This window comes from Argiope bruennichi, chromosome 1, assembly GCF_947563725.1.
Source record: "Argiope bruennichi chromosome 1, qqArgBrue1.1, whole genome shotgun sequence".
In the NCBI taxonomy this organism is placed as follows: domain Eukaryota; kingdom Metazoa; phylum Arthropoda; class Arachnida; order Araneae; family Araneidae; genus Argiope; species Argiope bruennichi.
In genome coordinates this window covers 85,566,200-85,585,720 of record NC_079151.1, presented here as the reverse complement: position 1 = coordinate 85,585,720, position 19,521 = coordinate 85,566,200, and the positions used below count along the sequence as shown (strand labels likewise).

The window sequence follows — 19,521 nt, the reverse complement described above, 5'->3', positions numbered from 1 at the left end:
ATCAGAGGAATCAGTGATATCCCATTTTCCCGTTTTGATACTCCACCCTTTCCTTAAAAATCCTTCTAAAAATAATTTTTCCCTCCCATGCAGCTCAGAAATATCATAGCCAACCCAATACCCCCACCCCACATACACATGTGGAAAATGATAAATGAGTAACATTTGTGGAAGATAGCATTTTTTATACCTTTTTTTTTCCCCCACGATTTTTTCTTTAAAAAAGCTTTATGACTGAAGCATTAATTATTTTAGTACTTTTTTTGTGGTGATAATTATGGCATTGTCTGCCTTTTTCTTGTTGAGCCTATGGGACAGGAAAGAAGGGGAAGAAATGGGGCGGGAACTGACGCGACAGTAGAAACGCGTCTCCCAACAGCACCCATCATGAGTTCGTCTCAAGTTGTTTATTTTTATTTTTCTTCTTTGAGGAAACACCTTGTGTAACGTGCTGTCCTCTAGCGGTGGCGTCGTTGGACACTTTTGTGTATTGGAATGAAGGGAGATGGGTTGCAATATTTGGCAACCAATCGACTTTGGGCGAAGTTGCTTTTTTCTACAAAATCGTGGTGTTGGAAATAGAAGGCCATTTTTTATTATTCAGTAAGTTGTTAGGAGATTTAAAAATTTTAAATTGCATTATTCTGTGTGAAATGCTGATTGAATAAATTGTGGTTTTATTATTTTGTGGCGTTTATTTTCATTTGATTCATTGATAAATGTTTTTAATCTGTAGGAAAATAATAGTGTTTTTGAATTTATTTCATTGACTTGAAAAGAAAAAAAAAATTTGTATATTTCCATCAATTAAAATGAATACGGATTTGATATCACAAAAATTTTCTTCTCTTTGTAATTTGTCCTAAGATAATTTTATGGTGCAAATCAAAGAACAGTTGAATTTTATAAACCAATTTATCTTTGATTTAAATTTTTACCTGTGAGTAGATTGAACTTAAATTATTTAATCATTGGGAAATCTCTAGGTTCTCTGTAGAATGTTTATGCAACAAACATTAAAAGTGTTATATGGCTTCCCTACATATTCATAATAATAAAAAAAAATAATAAGTTCACTCTAGTGGTTGAAGAATTATATAGACTTGTGGTGCTTTTTCTACGGGAGCATATTTCTATTGACTTATTGGAAAGTGCTTTTGTAAATCTGATGTCTTTGAGAAATGTAGTTAATGATATTATGTAATACACCGTTTAATGGGGACCTATATTTTTAAGTTTAGAAACAAAAAAATTTCAGCTGGTGTCGACTTTCCAGATTTCCAATTCTTTTTAAATTTGTTTATAGAAATCAAATATTTGATCTGATAAAAAAAAATGGTGTAGTTATTTGAATTTCATTTTGTGTATAATTGCATGAATTCTTTTATATTTAAATACTATAATTCGTTGGTGAATTTTAAAAATTAATTAAATTAATGCTGTTTATTATTGTTATTGAAATTATTTATTTAAGTTTCGTATCCATTCTTGCATACAGAAAAAATCGTTGATCGGCATTAAAACATAACGAATTTCTTTCTATATAAGTCGTATGGAAAACATACATATTCTCCATAAAAAATAATTATTTCGAAATATTTGTTTTAATCCTTTTGATTATTTTTATATTTGTATTTTTGTGAGGCGTTCCTTGACATATATAATTTATATTTCAAAATGCATACAAACTTGGCTTTTCTTATTGTCATGAGTTTGATTGTCATCGAGTTGAAAAATGTAATAATCAAAAGATAATAACTTGTCAGAATTAATGAGATATCCTTTCATCTATCATAAAATCTAAAATAAATACTGCAGTATACATTTATAGCAGGGGGGAACAACTTTAATATCACAATGAATCTTCAAAAACGAGATAATTTTCTTTCACTGGCTCAAAGGCGACGTTTCTTCTTGTTGGCGACAATGCTGCCGCTTGTCACATTGGTTGAAACTTTTAGAATAGTGCAACCCTATATACTATCAATACGCATCTCTTGTTTAGATACTTCGATCATGTGGGTACAACAATAATTCGATAAGTTTAGCAAACTTTGGTCGCTGTTTCAACTCGAAACTTTCGTCCTTGCATTGTTTTTGTAAGTATTCTTTAAAATATATCTTTTCTTTCACCGATCTCAAGATATTTCACGATTTTGTGGAAATACTTAAAAAAAATAATGAAGTAGTCGAAACAGTCAATTATGACACTGCTTGGCAATCTAAAAGGAATCGGCAAGGATTTTATAGAAATTACGAACTGTTTTATCATTAACACGGTTTTTTTTTCTCTTCATAATTTTATCGAACTTCTTACTGCAGCATTTTATTGTTGTTTGTTTAGATATCTTGTTTATAAGAGCATCAAATATTAGCCATAGGATAGGGGCTGATTGCTGTTGATAAGGGTCAAAGTTAGGTAACGCCTCTTCTGAATGCAGCATATTTAATCATTCATTGATATACATATTTAAATATCAGAGTTCACATATTGATTACAAATTGTGATAGTTAATTATCTATTTGTAAATGATTAAATAAACGTGGTTTTTTTTTATTTGGTTAATATAGTTAATCACCATTTTTTTCCTGGGATTTTCTTTTCAGTATACCTAGAGAATATTTTGCTGACACTCCTTGTAATTTTATTTTATTTTAATGATAATGATGATCTATCTAGAAAAAATAGACTGTTAAGAAACTATAATAAACTCAATTTTAAATCAGTGATTAAATATTTTGAAATTAAAAATTTCTTCTTTTGAAGTTGTTAATATATTAGCAAATGATTTTTTTTGCTTGATATAAAGATTTTTTAATTATTAAATTTTGCTCTCTGTTTTGGAGATTTTTATGTTTAGAGAATTGTAGATTTTTTAATAAAAGCCCAGAACTTATAATTTACTTAAGAAATTTGGGTGGAATGACTTTTCAAATTTTGTGGGGAAATATTTGCATTAAATTAATTAGTTTTGATTAAATGTAATCCTGAAATTTCATTAATCCCTCATATAAATAGGTATTATAAATTAAAAGAATATTTATAATTTTTATATGATACTTTAATGTCAGATTTAAATTTTATGGTTCAGTATTTAATATTTTATTCTTTATTTTCTCTTTAAAGTTGTAAAAAGAATATATTATATTTCTTTTATTTTATATCTTACATAAGTCTTTGATAATTTCATTAAAGCTATGAAAATCAGTATATAATATATAATAGAATATATATAAATGAAATTTCCCTGCAGAAATATCTTTCTTTGTTATGATCTTCAGTAATTTGATAAATTTTAATTCAATTGCTAAACAAAAACTGATGATATTTATATATATATATATAAAAAGTCTGATAAGCATAAATAGATTATAATATTACGACATTATGATTATGCATTCATTTTTAAATCTTTTAAAACCTCGTGAATATTTAAAATTTATACTTTCCATGTGTAATTTAATAAAATAATACATGGAAATTACACATATCTTTAGTATAGCATGTTTAATAGTCATAGTCTCTTCAGAATTGTAATTGCCAGTTCTCTTCGGATCGATGACAAAAATTTTTGTAGATATTTAAAGCCATTAAATATGCTACTCTTAATGCATTTTTTTACTCAAATTTTTTATATTAATTCTATTATTATTATTTATTTTTTATATTAATTGTATTATAATAATTATACAAATTTTTAAAATTTTCCATCGATGGTGGTCTTGGGCAATTTGCAATCCTTTCATGAATCCTTTCAATCCTATCATGAAGTCATTCTTGTAATAAGCTAATAGATTTAGTTTCATATTTTTATGCAGTTTTAACATAACAATGTTTTATTTTAGATTAGTTTTTTTATTAACTCTGTAAAAATGTATTTGTTTTTATTTACCTGTTATGACAATTTTAAGCAGATTTTTTTATTTTTAGTGATATTGTAGTAGCAAAGCTAGCATGGTAAAGATATAAAACCTGACTATTATTTATAAAATATTTAATATTTTATAATTTTTTTTTTCTATTTTATCTGACAACTTGGAAAATTGACCTATTGCGATTCTTTCTCAGATTTGCACCCTAGGTATTAGCCTATTTGGAAATATGCCACTAAGTGCAGTCCATATATTTAAGATATAATAAAAATGACCAGATATAATTTTATTTCATATTATAATTTGAAATTTACTCGATTCCAGTTTTATTTGACGTATTTGTTTATATGGGATTTAATTTGATTATATTTCTACAGATGTAATTTACCTATAACAAAGCATTAATAGTGTAAAAGCTCTTCTTGTAAACAACCTTTTTCAAAAAGTATTCATTAATATAATTATTATTGGTGATTATTTTTTTCTTCCTACTCCTTCCCTCTCTATATTATTCTTTAAATTTAAGACCAGCTTTAAAAGTAATTAATTTGTTTGTTAACATTAATTTTAATATTTTGTTAATTTATTAATTTAAAGATATTTAATTAATTAGGTATGCAAAAAAACTTCAAACATTCTAAAATCATTTTAATATTGTATCAGGTTTTAAAAAATTATTTAATAATTTTATATTCTAACTTATTGAAAAGCTAGTTATCCAAATTTGTCAGGATATTATTACCTTTCTTGTCTATAAATTATTATTATTAAATGTATATAATTAAAATTTCCCTTTATGATTTGATAAGACTGGAAAATACTCATTCAATAGAATTAGTCTTCTACAACTACTAAATTAAAAAAAAAATGTATTTGCTACAACTTAACTTAGTTGAACAATGAACTAAGTTGCAATTTTTTAATAATAATAAAAACATTAAATTGAAAAAAAGTTTTTTTTTAAGTTTTAAAATAGTTAAAAAAATGCCAAAATGTTTTTATTTTTTAAATTAAGTTTTGAATTTTAAAAAGTGGTCTTTTAACCTCCATTTCTGAAAAGCACATGTGTCAAATGTTGTCAATATGAAACAAAAGTTCTAGATTTGTATTAAAAAAAAATATGCTAACAAACATTCCTTTTTATATATGAGCTACAACTTTATTTTTAAAAGGGAAAAAAATGCCTTAAATATATTTGCTTCCCTACTATTAAAACAAAGGAATTAGTTTTCCATTTTATGAAGTTTTTTAAAAAAAGAACATACATGGTTAAGTCTTATATATTTCTTTGAAAATGTACCAAATTTCAGTTTATATTTAGCACAATTGTGTAATTTATATAAAACTTTAAATATTGCTGTTTTAATAGTTGACCAAATTTTCAGTGTCCAAACATAAAAGGAATTTAGAAATGTATTTTTATTCCGATGCTTTTTGATATATAATATGAATGGCAGAAGTTCCCCACTCCGAAATTAGTAAAAATGACGTATTTAATACAAATTTTTTTTTTTAAAAAAAAAAGTGTTTAGGAATTCTATTCTCTTCCTTGTTCTGATCTTAAAAATATTTCATTCCTCTTAGTTTCAAAATGTGTTCCTTGATTAATTAATGTTTTCGTTGATTGGTTGATTTCAACTAGGGTGTGGTTGGCATAATCTGATAGCTGTGGATTCGTGTAGAAAACTAATGTTTTACTCCTGATATACAATTACCATTTCTTATCTAAATTTAATTTTTAAAATTTCGCAAGTCCATTATTTTTTACTCAAATCCTTAAGTGTAAAATAAAATTAGTCATTTAACAAAAGCAGCGACAAATCGGAAACTGAAAAACTTTTAAAACTTAGATCATGTTAATCTAGCCTTTTGTATTTCACGTGCTCACAGAACATATCCAAACGGGAAAAAGATCATGACCTTTGCGTTTTATACCAAGTTTCGAGATGAAATGGGGTGATTCAAAAGCAATATCAACACCTCACATTTTCAGTTCTGGAATTAAGATAGAGTTATTTGACTTCTCCTTGTTTCTCGATATTTATCGTGACCTCTGACCTTTGATTTGAGTGTTTTGGTAATTTTGCTACCGAATATATGAATCGGCACAAATCATTCGTCGCCATTTTTGCGACGTTTTTCCGACTTTTGGAGAGGAACAGGAGTGAGTAAATGATATTATATTTCTTAACTCGAAAGAGTTAATGTTCTTATATCTTTTTTCATACAGTGTTAGTGAATAATTTTCTATTCCGTTTGTAATTGTTTGTTTTTTTTCTTTTATTGACAAATATTCTTTGTAAATTGCCTTAAATATAACTGTTGCGGGATTTCATTCTTTAAATAGATGGCATTCTCTCTCTTTTTCCCTAGTCATTGTGGATTATTTATAACCGTCTGATAGTTTTTAAGTTTTGCAACACATTTCATTTGTATAAATATTTTTGTAGATTTCATTAAAAAAAACTTATAACTTAGAAAGGTACCAAAATGCTGTCAACAAATTCTTTGGGTTTTGGTAATATTTGTTATTCTGTTTTATAATTGTAAACTTCTCGACTTGCCAGTAAGTGCCTTACACCCTATGGCTATCGTCATGAGCAAAGTAATATCTATTTGATTAATTAAAAAGTAGTGCCTTCCCCCTTTTGGTGGTATTGATAAGGAACGACAGTGTATTTTATTTATTTATTTATTTATTTCCTTTGTACACAAGAACACTTAAATGTTATTGTGCGTCACATTGTTTTTATCGTCTTTCAACATTTTTAAGTAATATTCATTTAGAAAATCAGTTCAAAGAACGATTTCCTATTTTCGTAAACAATGAAAGTTTAACCGTGTAAAGCATTTGCCATGAAACAAATGATTGTCAACAGCAATGTATTGGATGTGGCAACACATCCAGTCCCGTTTGCATTCCTTTTTTTAATGAATGATTAAATTTATTTATAATCCAACGTAGTCGTGATGAAGCTGCAATACTTCGCATTTTAGCACTTTCCGACAGTACCTGTTTTAATGGTATTTAATTTAAACATTTGACGACGCTGGCATAATTAAAAATGTTTTAAACCTTTCTAATCAATTATGAAATATGTAATGTCTCTGAAATCCCACCAGAGTAACTACGTAAGAATATCTGCTTTTGATATACTTCATACATATTCGTGATTGTCTTTTTCATTCACTTTTCATGTGCTCCTAAGATGAGTTGTTTTGTTCATGTTTGAAAAAGATAAAAGTACTTAACACGCATGTTGTTAAAAATAATTTCTTGGACTCGTGTAGTACAAATCACGAGCTCGCTAGCATAAATTTGATGTTTCAAATGATTTTTAATATTTAAGATTTTGGTACTTCTTTCCGTCATTAATAAACTTGCGTTGAAATAAAATGTAAGCTTTTCTTTTTCCACTTCTAGTTTCGAATGATAATCCTAGATTTCTCCTGTCTTTAAATAGTTTTACAGCCAATTTTTGACACTGCTGTAATTTTAAAGAACTTTTATTTAAAATTTTGTATTAATATTAATGCATTTAATTTTACAGCTTTATTTTCAGACTAAATACAGTTAAAAGAACTGTAACGCACTTTTATGCTCCCTTTGGAACTGAAAAATGAGTGTGTGTCTCTGTATGTATGCATAATTAGGGTAATAATTTGCACTTATAGTAAAATAGCTATGCTGAATTTATTGAGATAGGTTACAGCTCCCCTAGCGGTGAAATAAGGAAGTTAAAGAATTACTCAAAAAAATAAAGGATATCAACCAAACAGTCCTATTGGAAAAATATACGCTATACCCATAATAAAGATATAGACACAAATTTCAGGAATTATTAATAAAATTAATTGAGATATTTACGATAAATTATGAATTTCCGTGCCTTGAGATTGGTTCTAAAATTGAAAAAGTGCTCTCCAGTATTATCATTCAGTTTTTCCCTGTTAAAAATACCGGAGAATATATTTTTCAGTTTTAGACGAACCCTTTTTGTCACGGAAAGTTCGTAATTTTAATCACAAATATTTCCTCTAATTTTATAGATAAATCTCTAAATCCTTTGCTTGTGTTTTTATTATGGTATAGCGTACATTTTTCTAATTTGACGTTTTGGCTGATATCCTTTACTTTTTTAGTTATTTTTTTGTAATTACTTTATTTCGCCGCTTAGGGCGCTGCAACCTGTTTCATTACGTTCAGCATAATCAATTTACTATATGTACACGTAACTTCCGTATACGAGAGACCGTTTTAACTTTATAGGGATTAAAAGGACTTTACCGATCATCTTGTATATTGTATAGTATAAAGTGTCGAAATAATTCTCCTTTTTCTAAAACGTACATTATTAATTAACTTAATTAATAAATTTATTATTTGCAGTGAAATTAGTTATAATTAAGTGCATGCAAGGTACTTTGCAACCCTATGTTATGCACAATATGAGGCCATTTTTTTAATAGGATAGTCAATTTAATTTCACATTTTCAACATATTAATGATTTATTTTAGATTAATATTTTTTTAATTTATTAACTTTACGAATATGTGTTTGTTTTTATATATCTATCATGCTTCAAGATTGCCCGACATCCACATTTATATGCAATATTATTGAAGCAGATGTTCAGTTTTATAAACATTGTAATAACAAAGTGAAATGTAATGAAGCTGTGTAAGAACCTAATCAGTTACACTTGGTGAAGGGTTAATATTATCCTATTATTTTATTATTCGTGGAATTTGTTGTATTTTTTACAAACTTATTTATTTGACAAATAGGGAAATAAAAGCTTTTTAATAGACTTGCTTGCGACCCTAGATAGCTGGCCAATTAGAAATCCGCCACTGAGAACGCAGTTACTTTTGGATGAACTCAAAAATTTTGATATATATTCCCTCTGATTTTCGGAGTTCATTAATTACTACTCAGTTTTTTATTTCTTATATTTTTCAAGATGATAAATGAATTTCATCTATTCTTATTGTTTTTCTTTTATTGGGGAAATTTCACTTTTCGATAAACTTTTATAGTTATTGAAATGTTTACAAATTATTTAGGATTTTGTTATTTTAGAGCTGGAATCTTAAAAAAAAAATCCTAACTCTACACTGTTATACTTGCCCCTTGCTTTTCAAACTCTCGAAGTTTTGACTTTTATTACAAACTTAAAGCTCCATATGTATATCGGGTATTTTATAGTTATTTGTGGAAATCATTATTGCATAAATAAAATTAATAAATTTATTTAAAAGCCAGAGGTTGAAACCGCTACTGTATAAAACAGAATAGAGTCGTAATTGTTATTTTTTTAGATGTGTTTGTTTTCACTTTAATAACTTTAATTCTGCTAACTTCCTTTAAATTAATAAATCGGTTTCGTTATAGCATTCGTTATTTTGTATACAGTTTTAATTTAGATTTACTTTCAATTCGATTTTTTGTACCAGTTCCTGAAAGATTTTCTTATGTAATGCAGCAACTTCCCTTGAAGTTTTTCCTCTTTCTTTTTCTCCCTGTGTCCTCAACTTCTCTCATGACAGTGATGGATTCGATGCGTAAGCTCGTGCAGTTGTTTGCCCTTCCAGTCATTTTCTTAATGTAATTATCTCTGGTATTGTTGATATCCACCTCTAGACAGTATCTGATCAGGTTCGCGCTGAGCTTTATATAATTGAGGCGGAGGTGACAGCAAGTGCAAACATACGCTGTGTCGCCTACGGTGGAAGAGATTTAATTGCACTCCGAATGCATTTACCGTTATTGAAATTAGTTGCCAGAAAAGCGATTAACTCGTTGTTTACGTTTTGACTGTGTGCGGCTGTATGTCGTAGTTAAAAAGTTAATAAATTTCGTTATTCGAACTTACCGCCTACTTTCGCCTACATCAAATGTCTTCTTTACTGGTTTCAAAATCTTGTAAAAAAAAAAGATTAGTACTAATTTGTAAACTAACATTTAACATAAATGCTATTAACTAGACCTGAAGAAATTGTTTTGACATTGGTAGACAGAAATTGTTTTTTTTTTATTTATTTATTTAAATGCATTATTGTATAACGTTTAAAAATAACATGCACAAAGGTATAACATAGAAACATGGTATGCAAATTCGCAACATGTGAACAAAATTTCATAATCTTAGTTTAACCACTATTAACTTTGAATCATGCCTGACTAATTTCGCGAATGCATTATTCACAATACTCAGTCTACGATTAAATAATTGCAGATGTATTCCAATATTCTTTATGCGTGTCTCTTTTCGCTATCATCGTACGTTAGAAGGTAAAATAAATTGTTTCTCTTCTTTTTGTTTCCTTTGTCTGTTATTGTTTCGAACGACTTTTAATTTGGCTATTACATTTTGTTGAGATGCATCGCAATTCGTGTGCCACATTCCTACAATGTTATCTGTATTTATTTACTACGTCTTCTTTTTATTCTATATGTACCTTGAAGTAAAAATAGGATATGGGTTAAAAGATTATTTTGGTTGAAAATTGGGTAGAATATATAACTAAATCCTAATAATTTATATATTTTTTGACAAATAATGATTTTAAAAAATGGAAATGTTATTTCAATACAGTGAAATTTCCAGATGCCATCAATTTGAATCAGCTGCTATAAGTAGCAAACCAGAACTTAAGTGAGCCTTAGAACCCTGCAACTTTAGAAACTCAAATATTATTTATATTTTCTGTTATTTATTTTCTTTTGTAATATTTTCAAGATTATTTAATTTTGTGCTTTTTGTTAATTTATAAATAGCATGTTCGCGGGCATTATATATATATATATATATATATATATATATATATATATATATATGCATTAAATTATAATTACATACATTAAATTAAAGTACTATTTATATTTTGGAAAATGATTCTTACGATTTTTTTTCATGTTTTTAAATTCCTTTACTGATTAGTTTGGGCAATTATTTTCACAGCTAATTAACTGACAGTTCTGACAATCTTCATATTAGCGTATTTAGATTTTACTATTTTGTTTAAAAGGATTTTTAATTTGTTTATAAGTGATATAATACTAATTCTCTTGAAGGTTATTTATTTAAATATTTTATAGATCAATTTACATGGATATTAACTTATAAAGATATTATATAGAAATTGAATTGAAATCGTTGAAAAATATCTGATTTTGGAAGTTTCGAGGTTGAAATCGGGACTCAATGTTCGAATTGCCTAAGTGCCGTTACAGGACTTCCTCCGTTCCCTAGCTATAGAGATATATTAATGATATTAAAACGATACGCATAGGATTCGTTTAACTATTTTTAAAGCAATGTTGATTTTGAATTCTGTTGTTGAAATTTTGTGCTATATTTTTCCATGCAAATATTCACCAACTTACGCATTTCTATATTAGGTGATATTAGGTCCCTAATTTCTGAAATTGGTTGTGCATTCAGAACAATTGTCGAAATCATTTATTAGAAATATTTTTAAGGAAGTGTTTTTTTTTTAATTGGCACAGTAATAAACCTTTACAAAACACTTTAAATTTTATAATATATTAATATGTGATAGATGGATTTTTTAGAAATATTTTCTTAATAATAATAAGGAAGTGTTTTTTTAACTGAAACAATAATAATCTTGAACAAAACACTTTAATTTTTATAATATATTAATATGTGATAGATGGGTTTTTTATTTTTGCATTTAAATATTATTCACTACAAATATGTAGGTAATGTTTATTTTTCTAAACCTTTTGGTGACCTTGTTTCGTATTTATTCAGTTTCAATACATAACGGAATTCTTCTAAATATTGAGAACAGTAATTGTTTCTATCAACTTCCGTGCCATTCATTCAGTACATTCTTGCTCGCTCACGATAGAGATGCGGTGAACGCTAGAGAAAAGAAAGTAGGCCTGAGGCCACTTCTCTATACCCGGGTGGTCCTTTCGCTTACCAGGTGCCCACCGCGTTGAAAGAAGGCCACAGACAGACAATGTGAGCTCATCTTTTCTGGCTACGGGTCTGGAGATTCTCTCTCCTTCACTGACGCCAATTGAGGTTATCCGCAAGGTGATGCATGCAGCGGGTTATCTCTGGTGTGATTATCTTTGATACGATCAGTTAACTTACAGTATTATCTTCGTCTTCACTCCTAGACGTGTAAAATAGAGTCCCATAAAGACATAAGACGCGATAGGGGCGTTAAAGTCTGACAGATTCATAGGCTCAAGTATCTGGAATTGACACGAAATGTTTGCAGCGAAATTCAACTATCCAGGTATCTGTTAATCGAGTCTATCAGATAATAGTATACAAAGAGAAAATATTGTAATCGTCAAAAAATTCGAAATCGAGATTTTGATAGATCTCCACATTTTAAATCTCTGAAACCGAAAGACACATTTTTAAATTCTGTCCGCCTGTTGAGATTTTAGAATAATATCCATCTGTGAACACGATAATTCAAAAGCGTTTTGGCGGATAAAGTTTGGTTTAAAATTGGTCATTATACCCAGTCTCTAGATTTCTATCAAATTTTGAATGAAATCCATTTTGAGGAAGTTTGGCTGGCTGTCCGAAAACATATTACAGAGCGATAATTACAAAATGTGAAAATTTAGAAGATAAATATGTATACCAAATTTAATTCACCAAATTGCAGATCTGCATAAAAGTTTTGAATTAAATTTGTCAAAGATTTCACCGTCTATCGATTTGGGCATCTTCATACTTGTAAACATTATAACTCGAACACGTAACGAATTTGCTATGTGATCTTTTTACTAATATGCAAAATTTTGATTTTCGTTCAGTCGAAAAAAAAAAGCATTCGAAATGAATATTATGTTTTCTGTATTCGATGAAGAACGCTTATGTGCGGATCTTTGAAAATAAAGATGCGAGCACTTGTGTTCTAAGGTCGACATTTTTTGCGAAAAGGTGGTAGTGTGGGTGTAATACCTTTAATAGAGAGTAAACGAGAAATTTTCGGGTTAGGGGGGTGACCACACCCAATGTTTTCTGTTATTAAAATTATTTAATTAGTGATCAGAACATGTCAATGCATTGAAGCCGATTTTCACAATGTGAGTGTTTACGGTATTTTGTATTTCAAGTTGTTATTTAGGGAGGAAGGGGATTAAGACGTAGTATCCATTCGCAAGCACTTCACTAGTGATTTGAGCAAACTTCATTCATTTTCATGATAAAATAGCGTTATAAATATGTATAACTTAAATAATCATTGGAAAAATGCAACCATTACATAACAGATCAATAATATTCTCAATTTTTTGAACAAAATTATTTCATGTTAAAATATAATTACTAATGAAGAGTTATTAAAATGTTGATACTTACTTATTCAGTTGCGGCTTACTTTTATAATTTCAAATGAACAATTTTGAAAAGTCTTGCCGAAAGTAAAGAAGTCAGACTTTACAAATATATCTTTTAACCGAGTTTCCTATTATCTGAAGTGACTAATCGAGTATCGTTTGCAATTTCGTCTTACAACAAAGAATAAAAAATATTAATTATCTTGAATCATAAAATACACGCACACCACACACACAGACAATCAATCCTACCTAAGGAGACCATGTTTTTAGATTGCAATTTCTCTAACTGTGAAATTTAATCGCATACGGGCTTTTTTAAATAAATTTTGAAAACATTGGCTGTAAATTTTTATGCCGATTTCTTCATTGTTGGCAGGTAGCAGTGACTTTGTGATTTAGTCTCTATTTCGGCTCTTAAACTCGACTCCACTTATGAAAGCTTGGAGAAGGAGCTGTCAGTATCGCATTCACTATTTGACCAAGGTTCAACTGAAAATAGCCTTTGTTCCGAAACGGGTCGTTATTATAACGAAACTGTTTCATGTCGATAACCCAAAATGAAAGCTGATTAGTGAAATTTTGCATGTTAATGACAGCACCAAATTGATTAGAAATGTATCGTATATCTGTATCTGTGGAAAGGCTTTGTCCTATGGTATGGAAAGTCAATAGCTCAAATGAATGATGACCTGTTGCATTAAACATATTCTGTGATTGTTTTATTCATCACGCACATAGGTATAGACAATCTATACTGTCGGTTATTTTTATTTGCTTTGAAAATGAATGGTCTAGGCTTCAATGCGCGTAGAATTAATGTGATCTACTCGACTCCAAAATTACTCGTTTACATTCTTTACTCGTTTTATGTGTAGTTAGATTAGTTTCTATTTATCAATTAAAACATCAAAATTTCTCCAACTGACAACTCACAAAAACTATCAAATTCTCCAGCAAACTCATATGGAGCCACTCCCATTCCCTGCATTTCCTATTTGCAGTAGAATACTCAATTCTTAAGAAATGAACATTTAATATCCATTGGTGGTATTTGTTATTATTCTTTTAGTGATTGGCTGGGGTATTGAAAATTTTAAGTTTTCTTATGTTCGTTGAAATTTAAATATAAATATGCATAAAATATAATTTTTGCTTCAATTTTGTATTTCGATCATATACACAATTCTAATTAGATTTAGATTAATATTTATAATTGTTTCATATGTTTGTTGCTACTTACGGAATATTTGAAACTTGGTAGAAAAATTTTCTCTCGTAGTTACTCAAATCCATCGTTCCGCGAAGTTCGATTTCTCAAGAAGCGTTTCCAACCCTGACACATATTCACCTGAAATATTATTCCTCTCCCTCCCCTTCTTTCCCCCAACTCTTCCCAATTAGCAAAAGTTATAATTCTTGGCGTCCTAACTTCCTTTTGGCGCTATTTCCCTTCTAGGCTGGGTGATGATGGAAGCCCAATAACACCAGCTTGCTTTCACTTGTTCCCTTATTTTTTCTTGCATCTCCGCCAAGAACCGGATTCGTTTTCCATTCAGTGCAGGAAGGGTTCGCGGAAGGTTCTCCTCGTTGTGTTTGGGTTACGTGAAACGATGTTTACTAGTAGTTTTTTTTGTGTGTGCCGTTATCGGGTGTGTTGATGGTTGAGCGAGTGAGGCATGCTACAGGTATTCCGCCGTCTGCTCTTCTGTGGTGTCTTGCGGAATGGAGAGTACAGTTCGGAGCGGAAGCCCCTTTACCAAGTGGAGTACAAAGATATCGATGACACAGCTGACGTTCTGTACCAAGAAGCAGACGACTTACATCTGGGTAACAGTTATTTTTTCCCTTCTCTTTGTTCCCCCTACGAATGAATAGTATTAGATGAGCATATACTGTTCTCAGGAAGTTATTAGACAAAAAGGTCCTTTGTGCACCTCCCTCTTCTCTTCTTTTGCCATCAAAGAATCATTGTGTTTCACTAATGTAGTGTTCGCATTTGTGCTGATGTATCGTATCAAGAGCGGGAGTATTTGCTCAGTGTGAATTGGATTCTTATAATTCATGCACGAATGGTAATGTGTAATTGTCACATTCGAGTTCTTGTAGAGCTATATGGATTACACATCTAGATCCTGTAAGTAATAATTTTAAATGATTTTATGTGTAAAAAAATCATTTGACAATTAGCGACTGAACAGGTTGCATTGTGACGACTTGTGTGGGATAAAAAAAAGATAAATTATTAGCGCCTAATCGTGTTTAACATTTTGCATGTTACCCATACATTTATCTTTTAAAGCAATATTCGCCTTTCACTGCTTTAGTTCTGAAAAATACTTATAGAATTGCATATAAATTAATATAAATAGGATAATTAATGTATTATTGGGATATTTATTATAATTTTATTGAGAAAGGCCTGTTGGATTGGCCTTGCTATTGTAGTTTCATTGGTCTGGAAAGTATATTTTCAAATACGTGCATTCGAACCTTTCATTTATTTAATCAAAAATGAAGATTATTAATCTTGGATGAAATGTCGGTGTAAATTGTTAGCTGTCTATTTTTGAAAGGGGAAAAAAATTATTAGGTGCATTTTAAGCTATACGAAACACTTTTAATTGAATTTTATTGCGATTTTAAAACTTTAATAAATAATAATAAAATTTTTAAAAAAGAAATAGTGTTGTATAAATTGACACCACGCCCCGCCTTCTAGAGATACAATTTTCTTCACATCTTCTTGAAACCTTGGGTAGAAATTTACTTCAAAACATGATCGTTATTCTTAAAAGCGTTTCGTCGAACTTCAACGGTGGTATAAATATGTTTTCTGTGTGTCTTTAACTTCTTTGCATGTCACTCATTGAGTTATTTATGGATTGTGTACGTCAATACATTTGAACAATTGGCTTCAGAATTGCTTTCTTCTTTCTGTTTTGAGAATATGTCTGAAAATACTCAATGCTGTCTGTCGGCTCGTTGGCACACATTATGAGTCTTACGTATATATATATTCTTTTCGTAGATCTTATTATTTTTAGTCATAAGAAGTGGAGATGCTTTTCTAAAAATTGAATTTTACATATTTTTTTTTCTGCATTATACATTACAAATTTTTAATTTGAGCAATTTGTCGCCGTGTCGTTAATAAAACATGATTATTTTATTCTACATTTGCGAAGTTTTTACTGCGTCTGTGAGCGTATATATATTATACCAGTCAGTAACAAATGAAGTGAATGAGGTTAATTTTTATCATTTTTAGGCTGTATAAGTTTCATACAAGAATAATCAACTAATAGCATTTGGGGGATTGTGTTGATATAATGCATTCTGGATTAATTTATAAAATTTTATATTAAAATGGCAAGTTTATTTGTAGAACTCGAGTAGTCTTGTGTTTTTATACTAATATCGGATTTTTTTCCCAGATTTATTTTGTTTTTAAATTACCATATATAGTTATTCTTAAAATTAAACATCGAACCAACTAGATTTTATTTCATTTCTATTTCAGATATATTGTATAAGCTGAAAGGGGGCCGTAAATTCCGATAATTTAGTTATGTCAAGCCATCCTTCTAGTGGATTAAACGATTGTGTCATCGAAATTATAATGATAATTTAAACAACTGTGCTTAATGTAATTTTTAGTAGGACTGTCAAATAGTGGTATTATGTTGACTACTATTATTGAAAATTATTACAATGAATATTACTTATTTTGGTCTGGTATAGATATGATAGTATTTTCTAAAGAATTCTAAGTGTGGGAACTGTTCTATATTAAATGCGTTAGAAATCGCCATTCAAAACAGACAATTGTCACAGCTCGTTTTTATTATTATTCATTTTCTTGAAATCTAAATGTGAGGCAGTGTCATCGTTGATGTTATCCTGTCGAATGTGTAATATTTTCCTGCTTTTTACTACAGGTGCATATTTTTTCCTTATAATCACAACTGTTTGGGCAACCTGTGATCCAGATCTTGACGCCGTAATCCACGTGGGTGTATAATAAGTATAGAGGTCTCAATATGCTTTCAGAATTTTAATGAAGTGCACCATTTTTTGCTTATTCTATTATAAGAAGAGGAAGCCTTAATGTGGGTAGCTATCAATTGCGTTGATCTAGCGGCACATAATATATTCAGTTTCTGTGGCCTTCATTGAATTGCTTGAATACAATTTTTATACAAAGAATATCTTAGTGTTTGGATATGGACTGAAATGTTTAAAGGTGGACTTCAAAAGAATTTTGAAATTTTAAAAATTTTAAAAATGTATTTTAGCTGTCCTCTATGATTTAACATTGATAAGATATTCTATAATTTATGATAGTGGATAACTTCCATCCTGCAAAAAATTTTGGATTTTCCTTTTTCTGAGGAAAACCTTTCAGTAATATACGAGCATTAATTATATAATTTCGATTTTACTCTTTATCAATCATAATGTTTTAGACTAATTGTGATTTATTTAAATATTTGCAATAAAGCAATGTAGATAAAGTTTTCCTTATTTCTTCAATCATTGAAAGGATATGATGCTTATATCACATAATTAATACTAAACGCACCCACACTTCTTATACAATGAAATTGTTGCCCTAAGATTAGAATTAATTTTTTTTTTCTTCGTAAACTTTCAGTATTGGATTATTAGAAATTCTTTTAAAGTGAAATAACTTCATTTGCTTTTAAATTTAATATGCTTTGATTATGTTTCAAGAATATTTTAGACTGAAACATTATTGAAATTTTCATCTCATTTAAATTCTTAAATATCTGTCTACATTACTGTAATTTTCGCCTCACGAAGACTTAATTTAAAGGTGATCCAACAATTCTTTCCAAATGCTATATCCTCAGAAATATTCCCGAAATATATGTATTTACCTGAGCTTCTGAAGCTGTGGAAATATTAAAGTCTGGTGGAATGTGTCAAACTCTGCAATATTAGTAAGCACAAATAATAGCCAAAACTATCTTGATTATGGGTATCTAATTTTTTTTAATATTTGAATTGTTATTTATCATCAATTAATATTTGATTGTCTGCTTCCCATTTATATGTAAATTTTAAGTGTCGTGAATCAAGTTTAAACGTGAAGTTAACAAATTGACATGTTCTCTGTAAATCGCGTAATGCGACATGCTTTATGAAAAAAATTATTCAGAACTCTCTTTACACGGCACACTATTGGATCTAGATTTAGCAAATTTGATACTTATTAAATAAAAGGTTTTTCAAAATTTTAAATAAAAATATGTAATAAATAAATGAAAAAAAATAATTGAAAATTAAATTAATTTTAGTGTTTTTCCTCAATGACTTCGACATGTATTAACGCTCAAAAACTATTTTGACGTTCCTTTAATATTCAAAAATTAATTTTATTATATTATTTGATTATTTTAAGTAATTTAATATATATATATATATATATATATATATATATATATATATATATATATATATATATATATATATATATAATTGTTATAATTGCTGATCCTATATTCATACATGTTTTAGCGATACGTTATTGCTGTTTGATAATTACCAATAAATTTAAAAAATAAAATAAAAACAGACGAATCAAACTTAAAATATTATTCTGCTATGATATCGCGTTAGAGGTTGGGAATCTTTTTTAAATCTTCAAAATGCAGGTGTCATTAGAAGTTTAAAAAATCCTTTTGTATACAATTAAATATAAATCTTTTTGTTTCTGTGTCTCCATCGCGTGTGTGTATTTCAAGATTTAGAATGAGATAGATACCTGAAGCACTTCAAATTTCAGACTTGATGGATTGCTGCCAAATGTTTCATTTTGATGCTGCTCGAAACAATTGAGAGATGGATGAGGTTTATTCGATAATGAGGTACGGCATTTAAGACTCCATTTAAATTTGGACCTAACTCCGAAGGACGGAACAAAATTTTACCTAATATACTTTTGATGTGCCATTTGAAAATAGGCATTCTTTAAATAATAAATAAGCGTAGTTAAAGATTTAATTTTGGGAAATTTTTATTTTTTCTCTAGTAAAATAAATTTTTACTAGACCTTTTACCCTCTTAAATTTTAAGCAAAGTTACCCGTCCTAACTAAACTTCTAGTGAGAAGTAGTGACATAATGAAGTTAATTGATTCCCGGCCCATAATATAATTATTTCACCCCTCTTCTAGTAATCAGTTATAATTAAACGAATTTAAGTTCGCCTCCTTCATGATTTTTTTTTTTCATCCCATCGCCGTATTTGGCTTTTTAAATGGTCTTAAATCCGCTAATAT

General features: G+C 28.8%; 1 protein-coding gene across 3 annotated transcripts in view; it reads left to right on the top strand.

The window, feature by feature from the left end:
* Positions 1 to 19,521, top strand: part of LOC129960521 (membrane-associated guanylate kinase, WW and PDZ domain-containing protein 2-like) — a 113,641-nt gene that overhangs the window by 49,553 nt on the left and 44,567 nt on the right. Inside the window, exon 1 of one of the 3 annotated variants that reach the window (XM_056074203.1) lies at positions 1,981 to 2,099. The exons of 1 other annotated variant lie outside the window; for it this stretch is intronic. Coding sequence is in view for 1 of the 2 variants with exons in the window: in XM_056074122.1 (XP_055930097.1) it covers positions 14,894 to 15,044 (151 nt within the window). In the remaining variant the exon portion in view is untranslated. Of the gene's footprint in view, positions 1 to 1,980; positions 2,100 to 14,837; positions 15,045 to 19,521 lie in introns of those variants that run through there. One more of the 3 variants, XM_056074122.1, reaches the window with a different exon arrangement.